Genomic DNA, 19108 nt, shown 5'->3' with positions numbered 1-19108 from the left:
TATGTAGAATCTAATAAAAAATACAAGTGAGCTTATTCACAAAACAGAAACAGACTCACAGATCTTGAAATCAAACTTATGGTACAAAAGGGGAAGTGTCGGGGGAAGTGATAAATTAGGAGATCGGGATTAACGTAAACACACTACTATATATAAAACAGATAATAAGGACCTACTGTATAGCACAGGGAACTCGACTCAATATTCTGTAATAACCTATATGGGAAAAGAACGGATATATGTATACATATAACATTCACTTTGTTGTACACCTGAAACTAACACAACATTGTAAATCAACTATACTCCAATTAAAAAAAAGCTAACCTTTAACAGTCTACTTAGAGTTAATATTTTACCATTTCAAGTAAAATATATGACCACATAGGTCCCTTTACTTTCCCCTCTTTGTTTTAAATGTCATTTACATTATATATGCAAACACTGAAACCTCTCAAGAAATGTTGTAATTTTTGCTTTCAACAGCTATATTTTAAAAATCTTGAAGGAAAAAAATCTGCTATATTTTCTCAGATATTTACCATTTCTGTTGCTCTTTCTTCATTCACAAAGTTCTAAGTTTCCTTGGTATCATCTCCTTTTAGTCTGAAGAACTTTAGTTAGCACTTCTTTTAGACCAGGTCTACTAGTAACAATTCTTACTTTTCCTTCATCTGAGTATTTCTTTATTTTGCCTTCATCTCTGAGGTATGTTTTCACTGCATACAGAATTCTGAGTTGGCAGTTCTTTGCTTTCAGAATTTTAAGATGTTCTTCCACTCTCTTCCGCGGTTCCTGATGAAAAACCTATAGTCATTTGAATTGTCCCTCCCTGTACATAATGTACTATATTTCTCTGTCTGCTTTCGAGATTTTTTATCTTTTATTTTCAGAAGTTTAGTTATGATGTATCTCGGAGTGCTTAACTTTGAGTTTACCTTTTCAGAAGTTTGCTAAGCTTCTTGGACCAATAAGTTTATTCCTTTCCCAGATCCAGGAACTTATAGCTTTATATATTTTTTAACGTATTTTCTGCACCAATCTCTTGCCCCTCTCCTTCTGGGATTCCAATGATGCAAACATTATATCTTCTGCTATTGTCCAACAGGTCCCTGAGGCTCTGGTTCTTCAGTTTGGATAATTTCTATTGATCTATTTTCAAATTCATACACAGCTCTATTATCTCCACTCTGCTATAGAACCCCACCTAGTAAATGTTTTCAGATATTTTGCTTTTATGTACTGAAATTTCCACGTGGTCCTTTATGAGGTTTTTATTTCTCAATTCAGAACTTCTATCTTTCTATTCATTTCAAGAATATTTACCTTACATCATGGAGCATGGTTTTAATGGTTGATTTAACATCTTTGCCTGCTAACTTATCTCGGGATTGGCATCTTTGATTGTCTTTTCCTCTGACAATTGGTCATATTTTCCTGGTTCTTTATACATGAAGTAACTTTAAGTTTTGTATTGGATGTTTTAAATATTATCTTGACACTCTAAATCCTATTACAATCCCTAAAATATGTTGATTTTTGTTGTGTTTTGGGTTTTTTTGGTAGGCAATCGACCCAGTTAGATTCAGATAGCCAAGTTCTTTCTTGCTTTATGTGGGCAGTGGTTACAATTTAAGTTCAGTTTGTAAAGCCTTAGCTATGCTTCTTTGGGCCTTACCGATATATATGCCGCTCTGGGATTTGGGTGGTGGTTTGCATCCTAGCTCAGTCCTCACATTCTTGGGTGTGAGGCCAGAACTTATGCTGGTCATTACATACAGAATTAGGGCATTCCCCTTTCCACGGCTCTCTTCCCTGATAGACTCCAGCCCCCAGATCCTTCCTTTTCCTGCAACATTAATGTAAATAAAAAGTTTTAGAGTTTTAGCCTCTCACACGACGGCACAATCCTGGGCAACTCAAGCAGCTCTTGGGGGAAAGCAGCAAGAAAAAAGAGAAAAAATGGGAAGCCTCAATACTCTCTGGCTCACAAAGGGACCTTTTCCAGATACTCTGGCCAGAAAGAGAAGGTTACTGTTGGAGTCTTTGCTGTTGTCTGCATCCATAGCACAATTAAAGACAAAGGCCCCTCAGGTTAAGGCTGAGGATATAGGAGGGAAAAAAATACAAAGGACACTCATTCCTATGATGGTTCTTCTTCAGATTTTGATCTCTCTCCCCAACCTGGCTGCTATTGTTTACTTTCCGAAGTATATAAGTAGTTGCTTGTTGCATTCTGTCCAGAGTTTTTAACTGCAATCGGTAGAAGAGTGCTGTGGGCTGAACTGATTCCCCCCGAAGTCTTATGTTGAAACCTTAACACCCAACGTGACTATATTTGGAGATAGGGCCTATAAGGAGGTAATTAATGTTAAATGAGGTCATAAGGGTAGGGTCCTGATCCTGTAGGATTAGTGTCCTTATAAGAAGGGACACCACAAAGCACTCTCATTCTCTTTCTCTCTGCCGTCTGAGGACACAGCAAGAAGGCAACCATCTACAAGCCAGGAAAAGAGCTCTCACCAAAATCTCAATCAGCCAGCACCTTGGTCTTGGACTTGCCAAGCTCCAGAACTGTGAGAAATAAATTTATGTTGTTTAAGCCACCCAGTCTGTGGCATTTTGTCCTGTCAGCCCAAGCATGCTAAGACAGAGAGTTAGGGTAGTAGTGAACTTACTCCACCTTCTCTAGCATCATAAGTTGAGTTAACTTTTTGAAGGCTATAGTATGGTAAAGTGTACTAAAAGACTAAAAAGACATAAGATAAACAGAACCCATGCTGTCTGAAAAAGGATACAGTAGAAAAATCAAGCAAGTTTTCTTAGAAAAATTTCCAGAGCTAAGAAAATTGAAATGGAGAGTTTGGAACGCAGTAATACATAGAAGAGGAAGGAGAAAATCCACCTATAGGAAAAGCTTATTAGGAACTGGCTAGAAGGGAATAAAGAGGAAACAGAAGAGCGCCACTGAAGTGGAAATTGAAATGGTTACTCAAGTAATAGTTTCAGTGGGTAATAACCAGAAATAGACCTCAATGTCAAGTAGAAAAAAATCTTGTATCTACAGGAACAAAAAAGTATTTAAAAGCCAGGGCTAGAGGATGGAAATGGGTGAATTTATGTATAAAAAGGGAAATAGGAAAAAGGATCTAAACTTAAAAAAATATATAATACATTATATACTGTATTACCTAAATATGAATATATATAATGTAGTGATTATATATTACTATAGCATTGTGATATATAATATACAGATATATACACCTGAGTATTTTTTAATTAAAATTTTTTTAATTACATGACAATCGAAACTATCTAAAAGGAAATAATGAATACTTACTATTGGTGCCAGACTTGTTTTACCTCAACATTATACATTTTGACCATTAAGTTTAACTGTTCACTATAAAATCAACAACAAAGGGCAATGATAATTTTCAAAGAAAAGAAAAAGTTTTAGAACTCTCTTTAGCAATAGCAAGAATTTGTCTTTCAAGTGGGAAACATGTAATTATAGGAAATCTTTCCTCCCAACACAAAACAAAAGGAAATTAGAAATGCTGGATAAAATATAATAGATACACTTTTAAACATAGCAAGCATACAAAAAACCCCACGGAAATACTTAAGAGGCCAAAAATGAAAAATAAACAGAAAATAAGGGAATTTACAAAAACCCTGAAACTGAATGCATCAAATAGACTCAAAATACAGATAGCAAAAAGAGACATATCTACCAGAATAACCTGATAAATCCATCAGAATAATAAAATAGTTCAAAATTTCTAAGTTATCAACAGATCAAACTGACAAAAATGTGACTAGCATTTGAAAAACATAATCAACAGTTAGAGAATACACATTCTTCTCAATATGGAACATTTATTAAAACTAATCATAAACTAGGCCATTAAGCAAATCTTACAACTTTCAAAAAAATCTGCCATACAGAACAAATTCTCTGACCATAATTCAATTAACATAGAAGTAAAAATGAAAAGCTATTTTCAGAAACATTAAAACTAAACTTCCAAATAACACTAAGCCAAAGAAGAAATAATAATGAAAAGTAGAAATTACTTAAAAATGAATATTAGTAAACATAATACATATCCAAACTTGTAAATGTAGCCAAAGCAGTATTTGGAGAGAAGGAAATCAACAAAGCCAAAAATTAATTATTTGAAAGACTAATAAAATGAACAAATCTCTGGCAATAGTGCTCATGAAAAAAGAGAAAAATAACTAATAATCAATATTAGGGACGCAAAAGGGGACATCTGTGTAGAAAATAATACCAGGTATTCACTAATGGAGCTTTTGTTTCGTTCTTTAACAGCAGACTGAATTAAATGCAGATGGCCCTCTGCATCCATGGATTCAACCAACCATGAACGGAAAAAAAAATTTTTTTAATTCCAGACAGTTCCAAAAAGCAAAACTTGAATTTGCCAGGTGCTGGCAATTATCTACATAGCATTTACATTGTATTAAGTATTACAAGTAATCTAGAGATGATTCAAACCCTATGGGAGGATGTGCGTAGGTTATATGCAAATGCTACACCATTTTATATAAGGGACTTGTGCATCTGCAGATTTTGGTATCCAGGGGGTCCTGGAACCAATCCTCCATGGATATTGAAGAACAACTGTATACCCTATTGTTCAGAGGAGGGGGACAGCTGGCAAACAATGAGGGTAGGGAGTGGGTTTTTTTTAAAAAGCAGAATCTTAGCTTTTAACAATGCCATAAGGATGAATATGTGACTTATCTTTAGATCTCTTCAGTGAGCTTTGACTTTTTTAAACCATTCACAGTTGAATTCGTCTACTTTAAGTGTGTCACACTGAAATGAAAAATGGCAACTCACTAGAGAGTAAATAATTAAGAGGATATAGAAGACATTGACAACTGTAGAACAGAACATAGAATAGAGAAATCAACAACCTAAACAGACCTATAAGCATTAAAGGAGGTAAATTAGCTGTTAAAGTGCACTTGTGCATGCACACCGCCCCGCCCTGCTTGACCCAGTTTTTACTGGCAAATTCTCCCTAACAGATGATTGCAAGCTCATGCAAAATTCTTCCAAAGAATAATAAAAGATAAAACACCTTCATTTGTTTAATGAGGTGATATAATCTTGATAACAAAAACCAAAACAAGTACCAAACAGAAAAATGACAAATTTTGCTCATAAACTCAGAATCAAAACCAAATCCTAAATAAAGTATACTAAAACAATACATGAGGTTCAAGTTAGGTTTTTCCTAAGTATATATGCATGAATTAACATTAGAAAAACTACTGATGCAATTCTTCACATTACAAAATTAAAGGAGACTGCTGGTTCCGGAAAAGATAAAGTAGATGTACTCTCCTCCGGTTAAATACAACCAAAAATCCTGGATATTATATGCAAAAAAAAACTGTAAGAAGATTCTGAAGGTGGAGAATAAAAGGAAGATTGTCTAGGGACCTTGGAACTCAAGAAATGACACAGCAGTTAAGTCCCTTTGCCTTGTCTATCCCAGACTGTGTGCTGGACAAAACAGCAACCTGAAACCACAGACTTGCCTTTTCCTCTTGAGTTTTCTAAATTAAATTTGATGGTGGAAACAAAAATTATAACACTAATTCTAAATGCATGTAGGGGAAATATCTAAAACAATTATAGATGAGGGAGAGTAATGTCTATGAAGAAAGGTAAGGTTTTTAAATTTCAGTCTGGAAAATGATGACACTAACAGACTGTGACAAGTTATGTATATATAATGTAATACCTAGAGCGACCACTAAAAAATATACACAAAGAAATACACTCAAAAAGACTAGAGATGAATAAAAATGGAATTCTAAAAAATTTTCAAGTAACTCACAGGAAAATAAGAAAAAGGAAACAGAGAAACCAAAACCAGAGGAAACAAACAGAAAACTACAAAATAAAATGGAAAGCCTATTGTATTTACCCACATTCTTGTTTACCATGTTTCTTCTTTACTTTCAAAAGTTCCTTCTTTTATGACTCACTCCTGCTTAAAGAGGGTTCTTTAGCCACAGTTTTAGAGTTAAGTCTGCTGGCGATAAATTCCCTTAGTTTTCCATCATCTGAGAATGTCTAGATATTCCCTTCATTACTGAAGGTTAATTCTGCTGGATATAGGATTCTGTGTGGACATTTTACTTTCAGCAGTTGACAGAAATGCTTCCATGGTTTCTGATGAGAAATCTGCTATCATTCAAATCGTTTTTCCCTTATAGACAAGATATCATTTCCCTCTGGCTACTTTTCAACATTTTCTCTGTATTTATTTCTAAAAAGTTTAATTATAATGTGCTGTGGCATGTATTTCTTTGGATTTACTCGGTGATCCACTTAGGTTCTTGAATCTGTATGTTTACCTCTCCTGCCAAATTTGAGAAAATTTCAGCCATTATTTCTTGGAGTACATTTTCAGTCTTTTCCTCTTTCACCTCTCCTTTGAGGACTCTGATGACAGGAATTTTAGATCTTTTTTTACGGTCCCACAGATCCGAGGCTTTTTTTTTTTTTTTCAGTCTCTTATTTCTAATTTTAGATTATTTTGAGTCTCTGTTATTTGATTAGGAAATTTCTATTGTTTTGTCTTCCAGTTCACTGATTCTTTCTTCTTTCCCCTCCATTTTCCTGTTGAGCCTATCCACTGAGCTTTTTAATTTAGTTTTGTACTTTTCCATATCAAAATTTCCACTTGCTTCTTCTTTTTACTTTCTATTTCTTTGCTGAGGTTTTCTACTTTTTCACTTGTTTCAAGTGTCTTTGGAATTGCTCAGTGAAGCATTTTTATCATGACTGATCTGTGATCTTTGTCAGTAATTCTACCACCTTTTATCATTTCAGTGTTGACATCTATTGTCTTTTGTTACGCAACTTGTGATCTTCCTGGTTCTTGGTATGAAAAGTGATCTTCAAATGAAACCTGGATATGTTCATACTATGTTATGAGACTATGATCTTATTTAAAACTTCTGTTTGTTTGTTTTAAATAATTAATTTATTTTTGGCTGCGTTGGATCTTCATTGCTTCGTGCAGGCTTTCTCTAGTTGTGGAGAGCGGGGGCCACTCTTTGTTGTGGTGCGCAGGCTTCTCATTGCAGTGGCTTCTCTTGTTGCGGAGCATGGGCTCTATGTGCGTGGGCTTCAGTAGTTGGGGCAAGCGGGCTCAGGAGTTGTGGCTCACAGGCCCTAGAGCTCAGGCTCAGTACTTGTGGCACACGAGCTTAGTTGCTCCGCAGCGTGTGGGATCCTCCCGGAACAGGGATTGAACCCGTGTGCCCTGCATTGGCAGGCAGATTCTTAACCACTGCGTCATCAGGGAAGTCCCTAAACCTTCTGTTTTAACTGGCGTTCTATGACACTGCTCCATCAGGGGAAGGTCAGAGGGTGGAGGGCACCACGTTTCATTCCTGGCAAGTGGAGGGAGAAGTCCAAGTTTCCCGGTTGGCCTTCACTGACACTTGAAGGAGGGGTCCTCATTACCGCTGGGTGGAGGTGGGAGTACAGGCTGACTGACAATGCACTGAGGGTAGCCTTGTCACCCGCTGGGTGATGGTCAAAGATATAACTGTCCAATACACCTCTTCTGACACAACCTCATTACTGCTGGGTGGGGATGAAAGTCCAGGCTCTCCACTGACACACTGTGGGGGCAGGTGGGAAGAAAAGGCTCACAACCACCGAAAAGGGAAGAAGCGCCAGCTCTCTGCTTGGTCTTTCTTGATACCACACTGTGGTGGTGCTGAGGTGCCCTGTTACAGTCTCATGAGGGTGGACTTCTAGGTTCTCCATTCAGCCTCTTCAGGCCTGGCTAGGGGTAGTGCCACACTTTTTCTGTGGTATTTGACTAAACTAGAGCAGATACTGTCTAAAAGTGTTCTGTCTTGCCAGGCTGTTCTATTCCTGGTCCTTTCGCTAGAAAGAGCAGGTCCTTGTCAGACTGTGTGTTTGTGTGTGTGTACATGTGCTTGTTGATGTCTGCAAGCTACTGGCTTATCCAGTACTCAGTGTCAGATGTAAAGCAACCAGAAAATCCAAGAAACCCACCACCATGCCATTCTTAAGGTCCTGAAGTCCCTAGACTTCTTCTCCCTACCTTTCAGAGCCTTGTGTTTTATAGGTCCAGGGTTTTGGGTTATAGTAAGTGGGAGAAATAGGGGAAAGTATGTTCACTTTATCTTCCCAGAAGTAGAATTTCAATTTTATAGCCACCTCATCTATCTCTAAAGTGAATGATGAAGAAAATAACACTTCATTTATTCCTTTCAAACTTATCTCAGGCAACTCATTTAGAGAATCTAAAACATGAAACAAGCAATTTTTTAAAAGCCTTGGGATTTTACTTGGCCCTAATTTCAATGTGAACAAAAGTGTGATGCGGGAATCAAAAAGTCACTGTAATCTCAAATTACAGGAGTTAGCCTATCTGAAGCACTTTACTCAGCTTTGAGTACCACATTTTAAGATCTCGGTAAACCAGTGATAAACCAGAAGAATAACTAAGACTATAGTGGTTCCAGAAGATCGAAATAACTAGAGACACTTTACCTGGAGGAAAGAAAAAGGGTAACTAAGGAGAAAGAATTATAGAATAGCAATCGTTTAATATTTATGAGGCCCACAATTTTAAAGAGGCAGAAAAGCACAGTCACATAAGTTGGCTTCTTATACATAAGAATTTTCTAACAATCTAAACTGCCCCAAAATTGATGGCCCTACTTTACTGTCCTAAGTTCCCCAATATCAGAAGTATTAAAACAAAGACTGTATGTCCACAGGTTGTAAATATCATTGAGCGGATGGCTTCAGTAGGAGGGAAACTGGAGTAGTGATTTTTAAGCTATGATTCACAGCGCTGCCTGAAGTGGTGCTGTGGAACTGGGGTGTGACTGCTGCCGAGCTGACAAAATGCCCGATTTCCCTACTCAGCTTCAACCAGACTTTCCACGTACATGTCTAGCATCTGCAGTGTCTTTTATTAGGGGAGGTGGGAGTGGGCTGGAGAGAAGGAGTATGCTTTAAAGTAAAAGTCCAAAAATGACTGAACTGAAGACATGAACTAAGGCCTCTTTGAATTTTATATTCTGTGATTAATTCTTTCTTTTCCTTTTTTAAAGGAAATAAATAGTTTTTATTATTATTATTTTTAACATCTTTATTGGAGTATAACTGCTTTATAATGGTGTGTTAGCTTCTGCTGTATAACAAAGTGAATCAGCTATACATAAACATATACCCCCATATCTCTTCCCTCTTGCATCTCCCTCCCACCCTCTGTATCCCACCCCTCTAGGTGGTCACAAAGCACCGAGCTGATCTCCCTGTGCTATGCAGCAGCTTCCCACTAGCCATCTATTTTACATTTGGTGGTGTGTTAATTCTTAGTTCTCAAATATAGTTCAGAAAAGTAAGATCATCATCTTATTAAGGAATTACTGCAAACAAGATTAATATATGTGGTTTTAAAAGCCTCCTTTTTTTTCAATAATGGGGCTGTTAGAATGAATGAAGCTCTCCCCGTTACCTGTGTCAGCACAGCCTACATTGTGTCTGGGGATGAATTTTGGTTTTCTCTGAAAAAAACTGATAAACTAAACACCCTTTTATTTCAAAAATAAAAAGTAGCTAGAGAAAAGTAAATCTTATAAACCCATGAAGTTATACACTTTAAATTTGTACTTCTATCAAGAAAAACATTGAAAAAATGAGTTGTTATAATAACTAAATTTTGGGCTTCCCTGGTGGCGCAGTGGTTGAGACTCTGCCTGCCGATGCAGTGGACACGGGTTCGTGCCCGGTCCGGGAAGGTCCCACGTGCCGCGGAGCGGCTGGGCCTGTGAGCCATGGCCGCTGAGCCTGCGCATCTGGAGCCTGTGCTCCGCACGGGAGAGGCCACAACAGTGAGAGGCCCGCGTACCGCAAAAAAATAAAAAATAACTAAATTTTAAGTGAACACACTGTACTATTGAAATAATTATATAACTTCTCAGGACTTCCCTGGTGGTCCAGTGGGTAAGACTTCCATGCTCCCAATGTAGGGGGCCTGGGTTCAATCCCTGCTCGGGGAACCAGATCCCACATGCATGCCACAAATAAGAGTTCACATGCCGCAACTAAGAGTCTGCATGCCACAACTAAACATGCCGCAAAGAAGATCCCGCCTGCCGCAACTAAGACCCGGCGCGGCCAAAACAAATAAATAAATATTTAAAAAACCAAAAAACTCAAAAAAACCTCCCAAATAATTACATAACGTCTCCAAAAGTAAAAGCAATTTATTACATATTAGAATACCAAAAATGGGCAATATTATATGAAGTTTCTAGACACTTGAATCTTTAATAAACTACCTCATCTTGAGAGTTACAGATCATTTCATAATTCATATCTATAGTAATAACAGTGACCACCATAGTCGGCCTATAGGAACTTTTTTTTTATTTTAAATTTTTTAATTTATGTCTGACATGCGGGATCTTAGTTCCCCGACCAAGGATCGAACCCATGTCCCCTGCAGTGGAAGTGTGGAGTATTAACCACTGCACCACCAAGGAAGTCCCAACAGGTACTTTTTTTAAAAAGCATGTTTTGAATTATTAATCTTACCTAGCTTAAAAAATTCACACAAACCTCATTGGATCATCTTTCTTACTGTCTTACTGTCATACTCGTGGAATTCTTATCCATAAATCAACTAGAGATTCTATTCTCAACACAGTAGTTCACTGGCTTCTCAGAAATAACATTCATGGTGATGAAGTAAGTCTAAAGGCCTATGATCTGTATTTTGCTGAGGCATGACTCAGAAGATGGCACACAGGCATGCAGGAGGGGTCCACTTATGCGGTAGTTAGTCAACCCTGCAACTCAGCACGGCTATATCAACACGGTCTAATTGTTTTCTGTTAGAGTTGTTTACGTATTTTGTGAGCGAATTAAATGCTAAATGGTACACCAAATCAAGGGAATTGAGGTCTTATGATAAAATCCTTGGAACATTAGGATACATCAAGCTCTGCTGTACTTGATGTGTTTTAAAGTATTATTTATAAGATTATGTATAAAATTTTAAAATACGATCACCACACAATATAGTAACCATGACAATATTTCAAAATACTTTCAGACGCTCTGCATTCATAAAAACTTATTTTCTCATAAAAGGTAACACACTAATGACAGAAATTTTAGAAAATACAGAACAGCAAAATAAGAAAAATAAATAACCCTTTAAAAATACAGAACAACAAACTTTTAACAGAAAAGCACCAGTGATTTTTATGGATCTCATTTTAAATTGCAAAGGGCTGAATGAATTCAGATTTTGTTTCCCCATTTATTAAATCCAACCATTTGTTATAAGCCCACAGGACTGCTCAACTGATGCTTTCAGCATCAAAAAGCACAAAACAGATTAACCTTCAGATTAAATTTGAGATTCTCATAAATTATATTACCACACAGATTACTTATTTGAAACTACTATACTATTAAGATTGTAAAGATAATAAAAACTTAAGTGAAAACATCTAAGATCAAGTCTCCTTTAGGAAAACTAGATAATGGAATTGTGATAAAGTTATTATTTATTATTACGAAAATTTATACTACATAATATTTCTTGATGTTATCAGCTATGTTTTACAGATGTATATTTTTAATTTAAAAATATTTTATAATTCTGAGAGAACACAGCTCCCATCTTCTCTTTTAAATTTTAAGAGATTTACATTTCTGACATTAATACATTTACTGATTTATTTTTTTTAAAGTCCAGCATCTCTTTTACATAGCTCTTTTTTAACCTACTTACAGCTAAAAAATTTTCAAAGATTCTGAGTTTAATGAAGAAAAGATTAAGCAAACAAACTTAATGCCTGGATGCTTCTCTGTAAACTAATTAAAATACCAACTAGTAATCTTTGAAGATGGGCTACCTTTTAATTTAAACTTTTATTTTAATTACATATAGAAAGTGATCCTGCTTCTTGTATGTGTCAATTAATATATTCAATATTTTTAATGCATCCTGGAAATGGGTATAAATCCAAGAATAGAGATTCTTTACAGGAACACAGCCAAAAGATTAGACCTTCTAAAATCAGTTTTATGTTTCTCAAGATGCTGCTTGGCTGCTACACACACCAGACTGTATGGTTTCTAAAATTTCAACCTTGTTAATATGAGAGCTGTTGGCAGAATAAATAATACATTAGCGCTATTACCTTTCAGCCGGTGACTTAGAATCTGTTCCAAAATAGCGGCAAAATTGTTAAATTCAGGAGAAGAATCATCAATTGTCTCAAAGCAGGACCGATCAATCAGGGTCTTCACAGAAAACCTATGGAAAAAAAGAGATTACGATTGCTTTTAAGTAGACTTGATTCATTCACCTAAATAGGAAAAACTAGAGGAAAGCAATTGAGAGAAGTATTACAGAAATACTTTATAACATTATATATTCTGAAAACTCCATTTACTCAAATTCATTCTGTCAATAGAAAATTTTACAGAAATATCAGACTTTTCACTTATATATTTACTATCTGTTGACTACATTAAGAGTTAGAAATAGTTCATTGTCCACAGAACCAGTAAAATCAGAATAAAAAAGATGAACGAAATTATTAAGTTGAAAGCCATAATACTACTTGTAAGAGACTGCAGCGTCAGACCAAAATGTTTCTAAGAGTTTCGAGCACAAAATGGAATAAAACAGGTTGTGAGTATTCATGAGGTGTAGATCCCAAGTTTTTATGAGCTATAATAGGAAAACTTACAACTCTGTAAAGTGCACTATACTTTTCCTTCTCTTCAGAACGTCCTTTGTCTCTATTTTTGACTGCCAAGTACCAGTGCATTTTCCAAGACTCAGCTTAAATGCCATCTCTTCAATGAAGAATTATCCTCCTACAGATTCCTAGCACAAACTAGCATTTTGTTGGTATTTCCTTTAAGAGATGAGTACAATTTATCTTACTGCTGTTACTTGTGTGGTCTAACTCTACTTTATTAGAATATAAGTTCCTTCAGGGCAGAAACATTGCTTCTGTGTGTTTATATCTTCCTCAGCACACAGGACAATGCCTTGAACGATGTACTCTGTAAGTACTTGTTGATTTATTTTTAAGATCTATTTTGAAGGCGTGGCAAAGAAACATTTAAAGGCCAATGTCACAGCAAGACAAAAAGGAAGTTTATGATTTTTAACATGTATACCCTTCCTGTAACCACCACCAAAATCCGGATCCTGAACAGTTCTGTTGCCCCTAGCATTTCCCTCATGCTATCCCTTTATAACCATACCATCCCTTTACAGTCATAGCCTATGAAGGGTGATATGTGAGTGCCTAAGTAAAGACAATCAATAGGGTATGAAGAGAAGGGGATAACGATGAGAGTTGTTAAATCATTAGAAATGTAAACTATGAGGGAGATAAAGGAGTATAAATTGTTCCTTAGGTTTTAGGCTTATTGGCAATGCTTATTCAATCAGGACAAAAAAATATAGGAGACAAGTATAAACACAAATATAAAGAGATTTGTTTATATGAGTTATATCTATCAACATTTACTACTATATTAGAACTGAGTAATGTCTAAAATACAGGCAGTCCTCCCTTTGCACATAAAAATGACTGTGCAAGCTGAAACCACGCAAAGTGATCCCAATAATCAATGGAAAGAATTACAATTATTCTGTGCCCTTTACAAATTTTTGTCAAAACATTAAAAACTCTCTCACTGCCAGTTATTATGTATAGGGAAATGGAAAAAAACAGTCAAACGTATTTATTTACTACACTGTAATTTAGAACATTAGCAATACTAAGAATTCATTTTTGTGTCCTATGCCCTTTTCATTGACAATACACTAGAAAAGTGCTGCCAATCTGCAGCAAACTTCTAATAAGAATAAATAAGTATAACGTTCTTATGCAGTAAAAGAATGAAACGCTAAGTGTTCCTAAAATGAATAAACAAAAACCATACAGTCTCCACCTCCACCTTTGACCTAAAAAGAAGGAAACTTCTGAATGTTTCCCTCTAATCTTTAACAGATAGAACGGAATGGGAAATCTAACTCTGCAATCACACCCGAGGTAGGAGTAATCTACCACTTCAAAAAAGCATGGCCTCTAAGATAGTAAGCACATAGGTGAAATGAACTGAAAACGACATTTAAAGATAAAAATAATAGAGTGCTTACTTCATCAAAACGAGCTAGGATAGAACTCAATTTCCACCTGTAACAGCCTGGTAAGATTTTAGCCACTACTGTCCTCCAGGAATAACACAAAATTACCTAAGAAATTTTCTTCTTTGTAAATGTAATAGGAAGGAAAAGCCATGGAGAGTAACATATATCTCTGTAGCATCAAGAGCCATGTACAGATCAATCAGTAGTCAATGAAACATGCCTTTCTATCATGTTATTAGTGCATCGTCTCCTCTAGAAGACACTGTCTGCATGATGAAAACCTAAAATGGTGAACCTCAGAGCACTATATTACTTGTAACTCAGTATCTGGCTAAAAACTAAAACAAAGGTGCAAATATCCCAAAGCGTATCATTAGACACAATTTCTGTTATTTCTAAGCATGAAGCTATTTTAAGGGTGAGAAAGCTTTTTAAATAATTTCTATTTTAACAAGGTTAATAATGAAGAAAAATAATGTTTCCCAGCATTGCTTTATCATTTATAGCCTACTCTCCTCCTGTCAACACAAATCAAAACTTCAGAAGGCAAATTAGTTCCTTAGAGTCCATGTTTTACTTCTAGCTAGCCAGGTCTTCCCACTCAACATCTACTTCTCTAGTCATGTGGCTAGTTCCATTATGCCAGAAGAGTGAGAAGCTTTTCCTCCATAACACAGTAAGTAAGACATGCTATAAAAACCAAACCTGTAAAAAGAATTTCAATACATCCAAAAAACACCACACAGATGCTGAGCTATTTCCTGATAATGATGACAATATTAGTCATCTATTTCCCAAAAAGGACTGATTTTAAAATAATGAAATGACAATTTGATGAATGTCTAAAAATACCAAATCAAGTCTAAGTAACAGCTTTTACATAAGAATTAAAAAGTCAAAAATTTACATGAAAGGGTCTTTTAATTAAGTGTGGTTTTTGAAATGTCTCTCTCTTAAAAGATTTTCTTTCGCACCTTCAATGTCCAAAGGAAATTTTTGTTAGCTTAGAAATAAGAAAAAATGTGACTAAAACCATCAAACTTAAAGCAGGAACTACCTTTTTCCCTTTGGAAACATACCAAGAAAGGTGAGATGGTTACCAAAACTACGTTTAAAACAATATTCATTACACCCATATCAATTCCTTCCACAGCTCATAAGTTTGTAACATAATTGTAACAACAAATAGTTAAAAGCAAAAAATGTGACAATAAAGTCAAAAATAAAATTACTTTTCCTTAAAAAGCTAAAAATAGAGCTACCACATGATCCTGCAATCCCATTCCTGTGCATATATCCTCAGAAAACCATAATTCAAAAAGATACATGCACTCCAATGTTCATAGCAGCACTATTTACTTGACTATTTACAACAGTCAAGACATGGAAGCAAACCAAAATGTCCATCGATGGATGGATAAAGAAGTTGTAGTATGTATATACAATGGAATATACTCAGCCATAAAAAAGAATGAAATAATGCCATTTGTAGCAACACAGATGGACTGAGAGATTATCATACTAAGTGAAGTAAGCCAGACACAGAAAGATAAATATCATATGATATTGTTTATATATGAAATTTTTAAAAAATCATACAAATGAACTTATTTACAAAACAGAAAGAGACTCACAGACATAGAAAACAAACTTACAGTTACCAAAGAGGAACAGGGGGTGGGCAGAGGGATAAATCAGGAGTTTGGGATTAACATATACACACTACTATATATAAAATAGATAACCAACAAGGACCTACTGTATAGCACAGGGAACAGGGAACTATACTCAATATTTTGTAATACCTATAAGGGAAAACAATCTGAAAAGTAGTACGTATATATCTATATATAGATACATATACACATATATATATCTAAATATATATATATCTGAATCACTGTGCTGCACACCTGAAACTAACACAATATTGTAAATCAACTACACTTCAATAATAAAAAAAGAATTTTCTTGCAGGCCAAAATAACTTACTGTGTTAAATATGTACACTCTTTACTGGAAAGAAACTATTTAAAGAATGAAAATTCACCTTTAATACTTAGGCCCTGCATTAGTAATATACACAGATATAGTCCCATATACACAGAGCAATCGAGTAGGAAAGAAATGTATTCCCATCTCTTTACAACAAGCTTATGTAATCTTAACCATTTCTCAAACATGCTTCAGAAAAAAAATCATTTCACAAAAACCAGATTTTCTTATCTATATTGTTATATCCCTTTACATGGAATTATACCTTAAGATAAGTAAAGTACATAAAAGCATACAGAATCATCACATTTCAAAACTAAAGGGGGGGCACTCCCCTGGTGGCACAGTGGTTAAGAATCCACCTGCCAATGCAGGGGACACAGGTTCGAGCCCTGGTTTGGGAAGATCCCATATGCCGTGGAACAACTAAGCCAGTGAGCCACAACTACTGAGCCTGCGTTCTAGAGCCTGCGAGCCACAACTACTGACCCTGCATGACACAACTACTGAAGCCCACGTGCCTAGAGCCCGTGCTCTGTAACGAGAAGCCACCGCAATGAGAAGCCCACGCACCGCAACAAAGAATAGCCCCCGCTCGCCACAGAGAAAGCCTGCGCGCAGCAACAAAGACCCAAAACAGCCAAAAAAACCTAAACTAAAAGGGGTTCAGAAAAGTATACAGTCATTCATAAGAGTGATATTTTTTAAAAGAACATAAGTATCCAAGTTGTAAGAGAGAATTCTTTCCACTACTTCAGACCAAATTTACAGGATTCCTTATAATATATTATTATCACTATCAGTCTTTACCAAGGTGTGGGGGTAATGATCCTCTGCCATTAATATAATACCTACCGTTAATAATCAACAAGGAGATATGACACAATCCACCCCAAATGTAATGTAAAATAGTGACTATGGATGATAATGAGCACAGTATTCAGGTATATGTTCATTAGAAAGAAGGTTTATTTCTTTTCTTATATTTCACATCAGAAACCCCCCAAATCGAAAGGGCAGACAGCAGAAGCAAGAAGAACTACAATTCTGCAGCCTGTGGAAGGAAAACCACATTCACAGAAAGATAGACAAAATGAAAAGGCAGAGGACTCTGTACCACATGAAGGAATAACATAAAACCCCAGAAAAACAACTAAATGAAGCAGAGATAGGCAACCTTCTAGAAAAAGAATTCAGAATAATGATAGTGAAGATGATCAAGGACCTTGGAAAAAGAATGGAGGGAAAAATCGAGCAGATGCAAGAAATGTTTAACAAAGACCTAGAAGAATTAAAGAACAAACACCTAGAAGAATTAAAGAACAAACAAACAGAGATGAACAATACAATAACTGAAATGAAAAATACACTAGAAGGAATCAATAGCAGAATAACTGAGGCAAAAGAACGGATAAGTGACCTGGAAGACAGAATGGTGGAATTCACTGCCACGGAATAGAATAAAGAAAAAGAATGAAAAGAAATGAAGACAGCCTAAGAGGCTTCTGGGACAACATTAAACGCAACAACATTCGCATTACAGGGGTCCCAGACAGAGAAGAGAGAGAGAAAGGACCAGAGAAAATATTTGAAGAGATTATAGTCGAAAACTTCCCTAACATGGGAAAGGAAAGAGCCACCCAAGTCCAGGAAGCGCAGAGAGTCCCAGGCAGGATAAACCCAAGGAAAAACATGCCGAGACACACAGTAATCATATTGGCAAAAATTAAAGACAAAGAAAAATTACTGAAAGCAACAAGGGAAAAATGACAAATAACATACAAGGGAACTCCCATAGGAGTTAACAGCTGATTTCTCAACAGAAACTCTACAAGCCAGAAGGGAGTGGTATGATATATTTAAAGTGATGAAAGAGAAGAACCTACAACCAGGATTACTCTACCTGGAAAGGATCTCATTCAGATTCAATGGAGAAATCAAAAGCTTTATAGACAAGCAAAAGCTAAGAGAATTCAGCACCACCACACCAGCTCTACAACAAATGCTAAAGGAACTTCTCTAAGTGGGAAACACAAGAGAAGAAAAGGACCTACAAAAACAAACCCATAACAATTAAGAAAATGGTAATAGGAACATACATATTGATAACTACCTTAAATGTGAATGGATTAAATGCTCCACCAAAAGACACAGGGTCGCTGAATGGATACAAAAACAAGACCCATATATATGCTGTCTACAAGGGACCCACTTCAGACCTAGGGACACTACAGACCGAAAGTGAGGGGATGGAAAAAGATATTCCATGAAAATGGAAATCAAAAGAAAGCTGGAGAAGCAATACTCATATCACATAAAAGACCTTAAAATAAAGAATGTTACAAGAGACAAGGAAAGACACTACATAATGATAAAGGGATCAATCCAAGAAGAAGATATAACAATTATAACTATATATGCACCCAACATAGGAGCATCTCAATACATAAGGCAACTACTAACAGCTATAAAAGAGGAAACCGACAGTAAAATAATAATAGTGGGGGACTCTAACACCTCACTTACACCAATGGAGAGATCATCCAAACAGAAAATTAATAAGGAAACACAGCTTTAAATGACACAATAGACCAGCTAGATTTAATTGATATTTATAGGACATTCCATCCAAAAAGAGCAGATTACACTTTCTTCTCAAGAGCACACAGAACATTCTGCAGTATAGATCACGTCTTGGGTCAAAAATCAAGCCTCAGTAAATTTAAGAAAACTGAAATCATATCAAGCATCTTTTCTGACCACCATGCTATGAGATTAGAAATCAATTACAGGGAAAAAAACGTAAAAAAACCACAAACACATGGAGGCTAAACAGTACGTTACTGAATCACCAAGAGATCACTGAAGAA

General features: G+C 35.9%; 1 protein-coding gene across 2 annotated transcripts in view; it reads right to left on the bottom strand.

The window, feature by feature from the left end:
• RUNDC3B (RUN domain containing 3B) overlaps positions 1–19108 on the bottom strand; it is a 147886-nt gene that overhangs the window by 111688 nt on the left and 17090 nt on the right. For both annotated transcript variants that reach the window (XM_060020373.1, XM_060020374.1), the window contains exon 2: positions 12268–12383. In XM_060020373.1, the coding sequence (XP_059876356.1) occupies positions 12268–12383 (116 nt within the window). The remainder of the gene's footprint in view (positions 1–12267; positions 12384–19108) is intronic.

The sequence above is a fragment of the Delphinus delphis genome, chromosome 9 (assembly GCF_949987515.2).
Source record: "Delphinus delphis chromosome 9, mDelDel1.2, whole genome shotgun sequence".
NCBI classification, from domain to species: Eukaryota; Metazoa; Chordata; class Mammalia; order Artiodactyla; family Delphinidae; genus Delphinus; species Delphinus delphis.
This window is presented reverse-complemented; position numbering and strand designations above follow the sequence as displayed.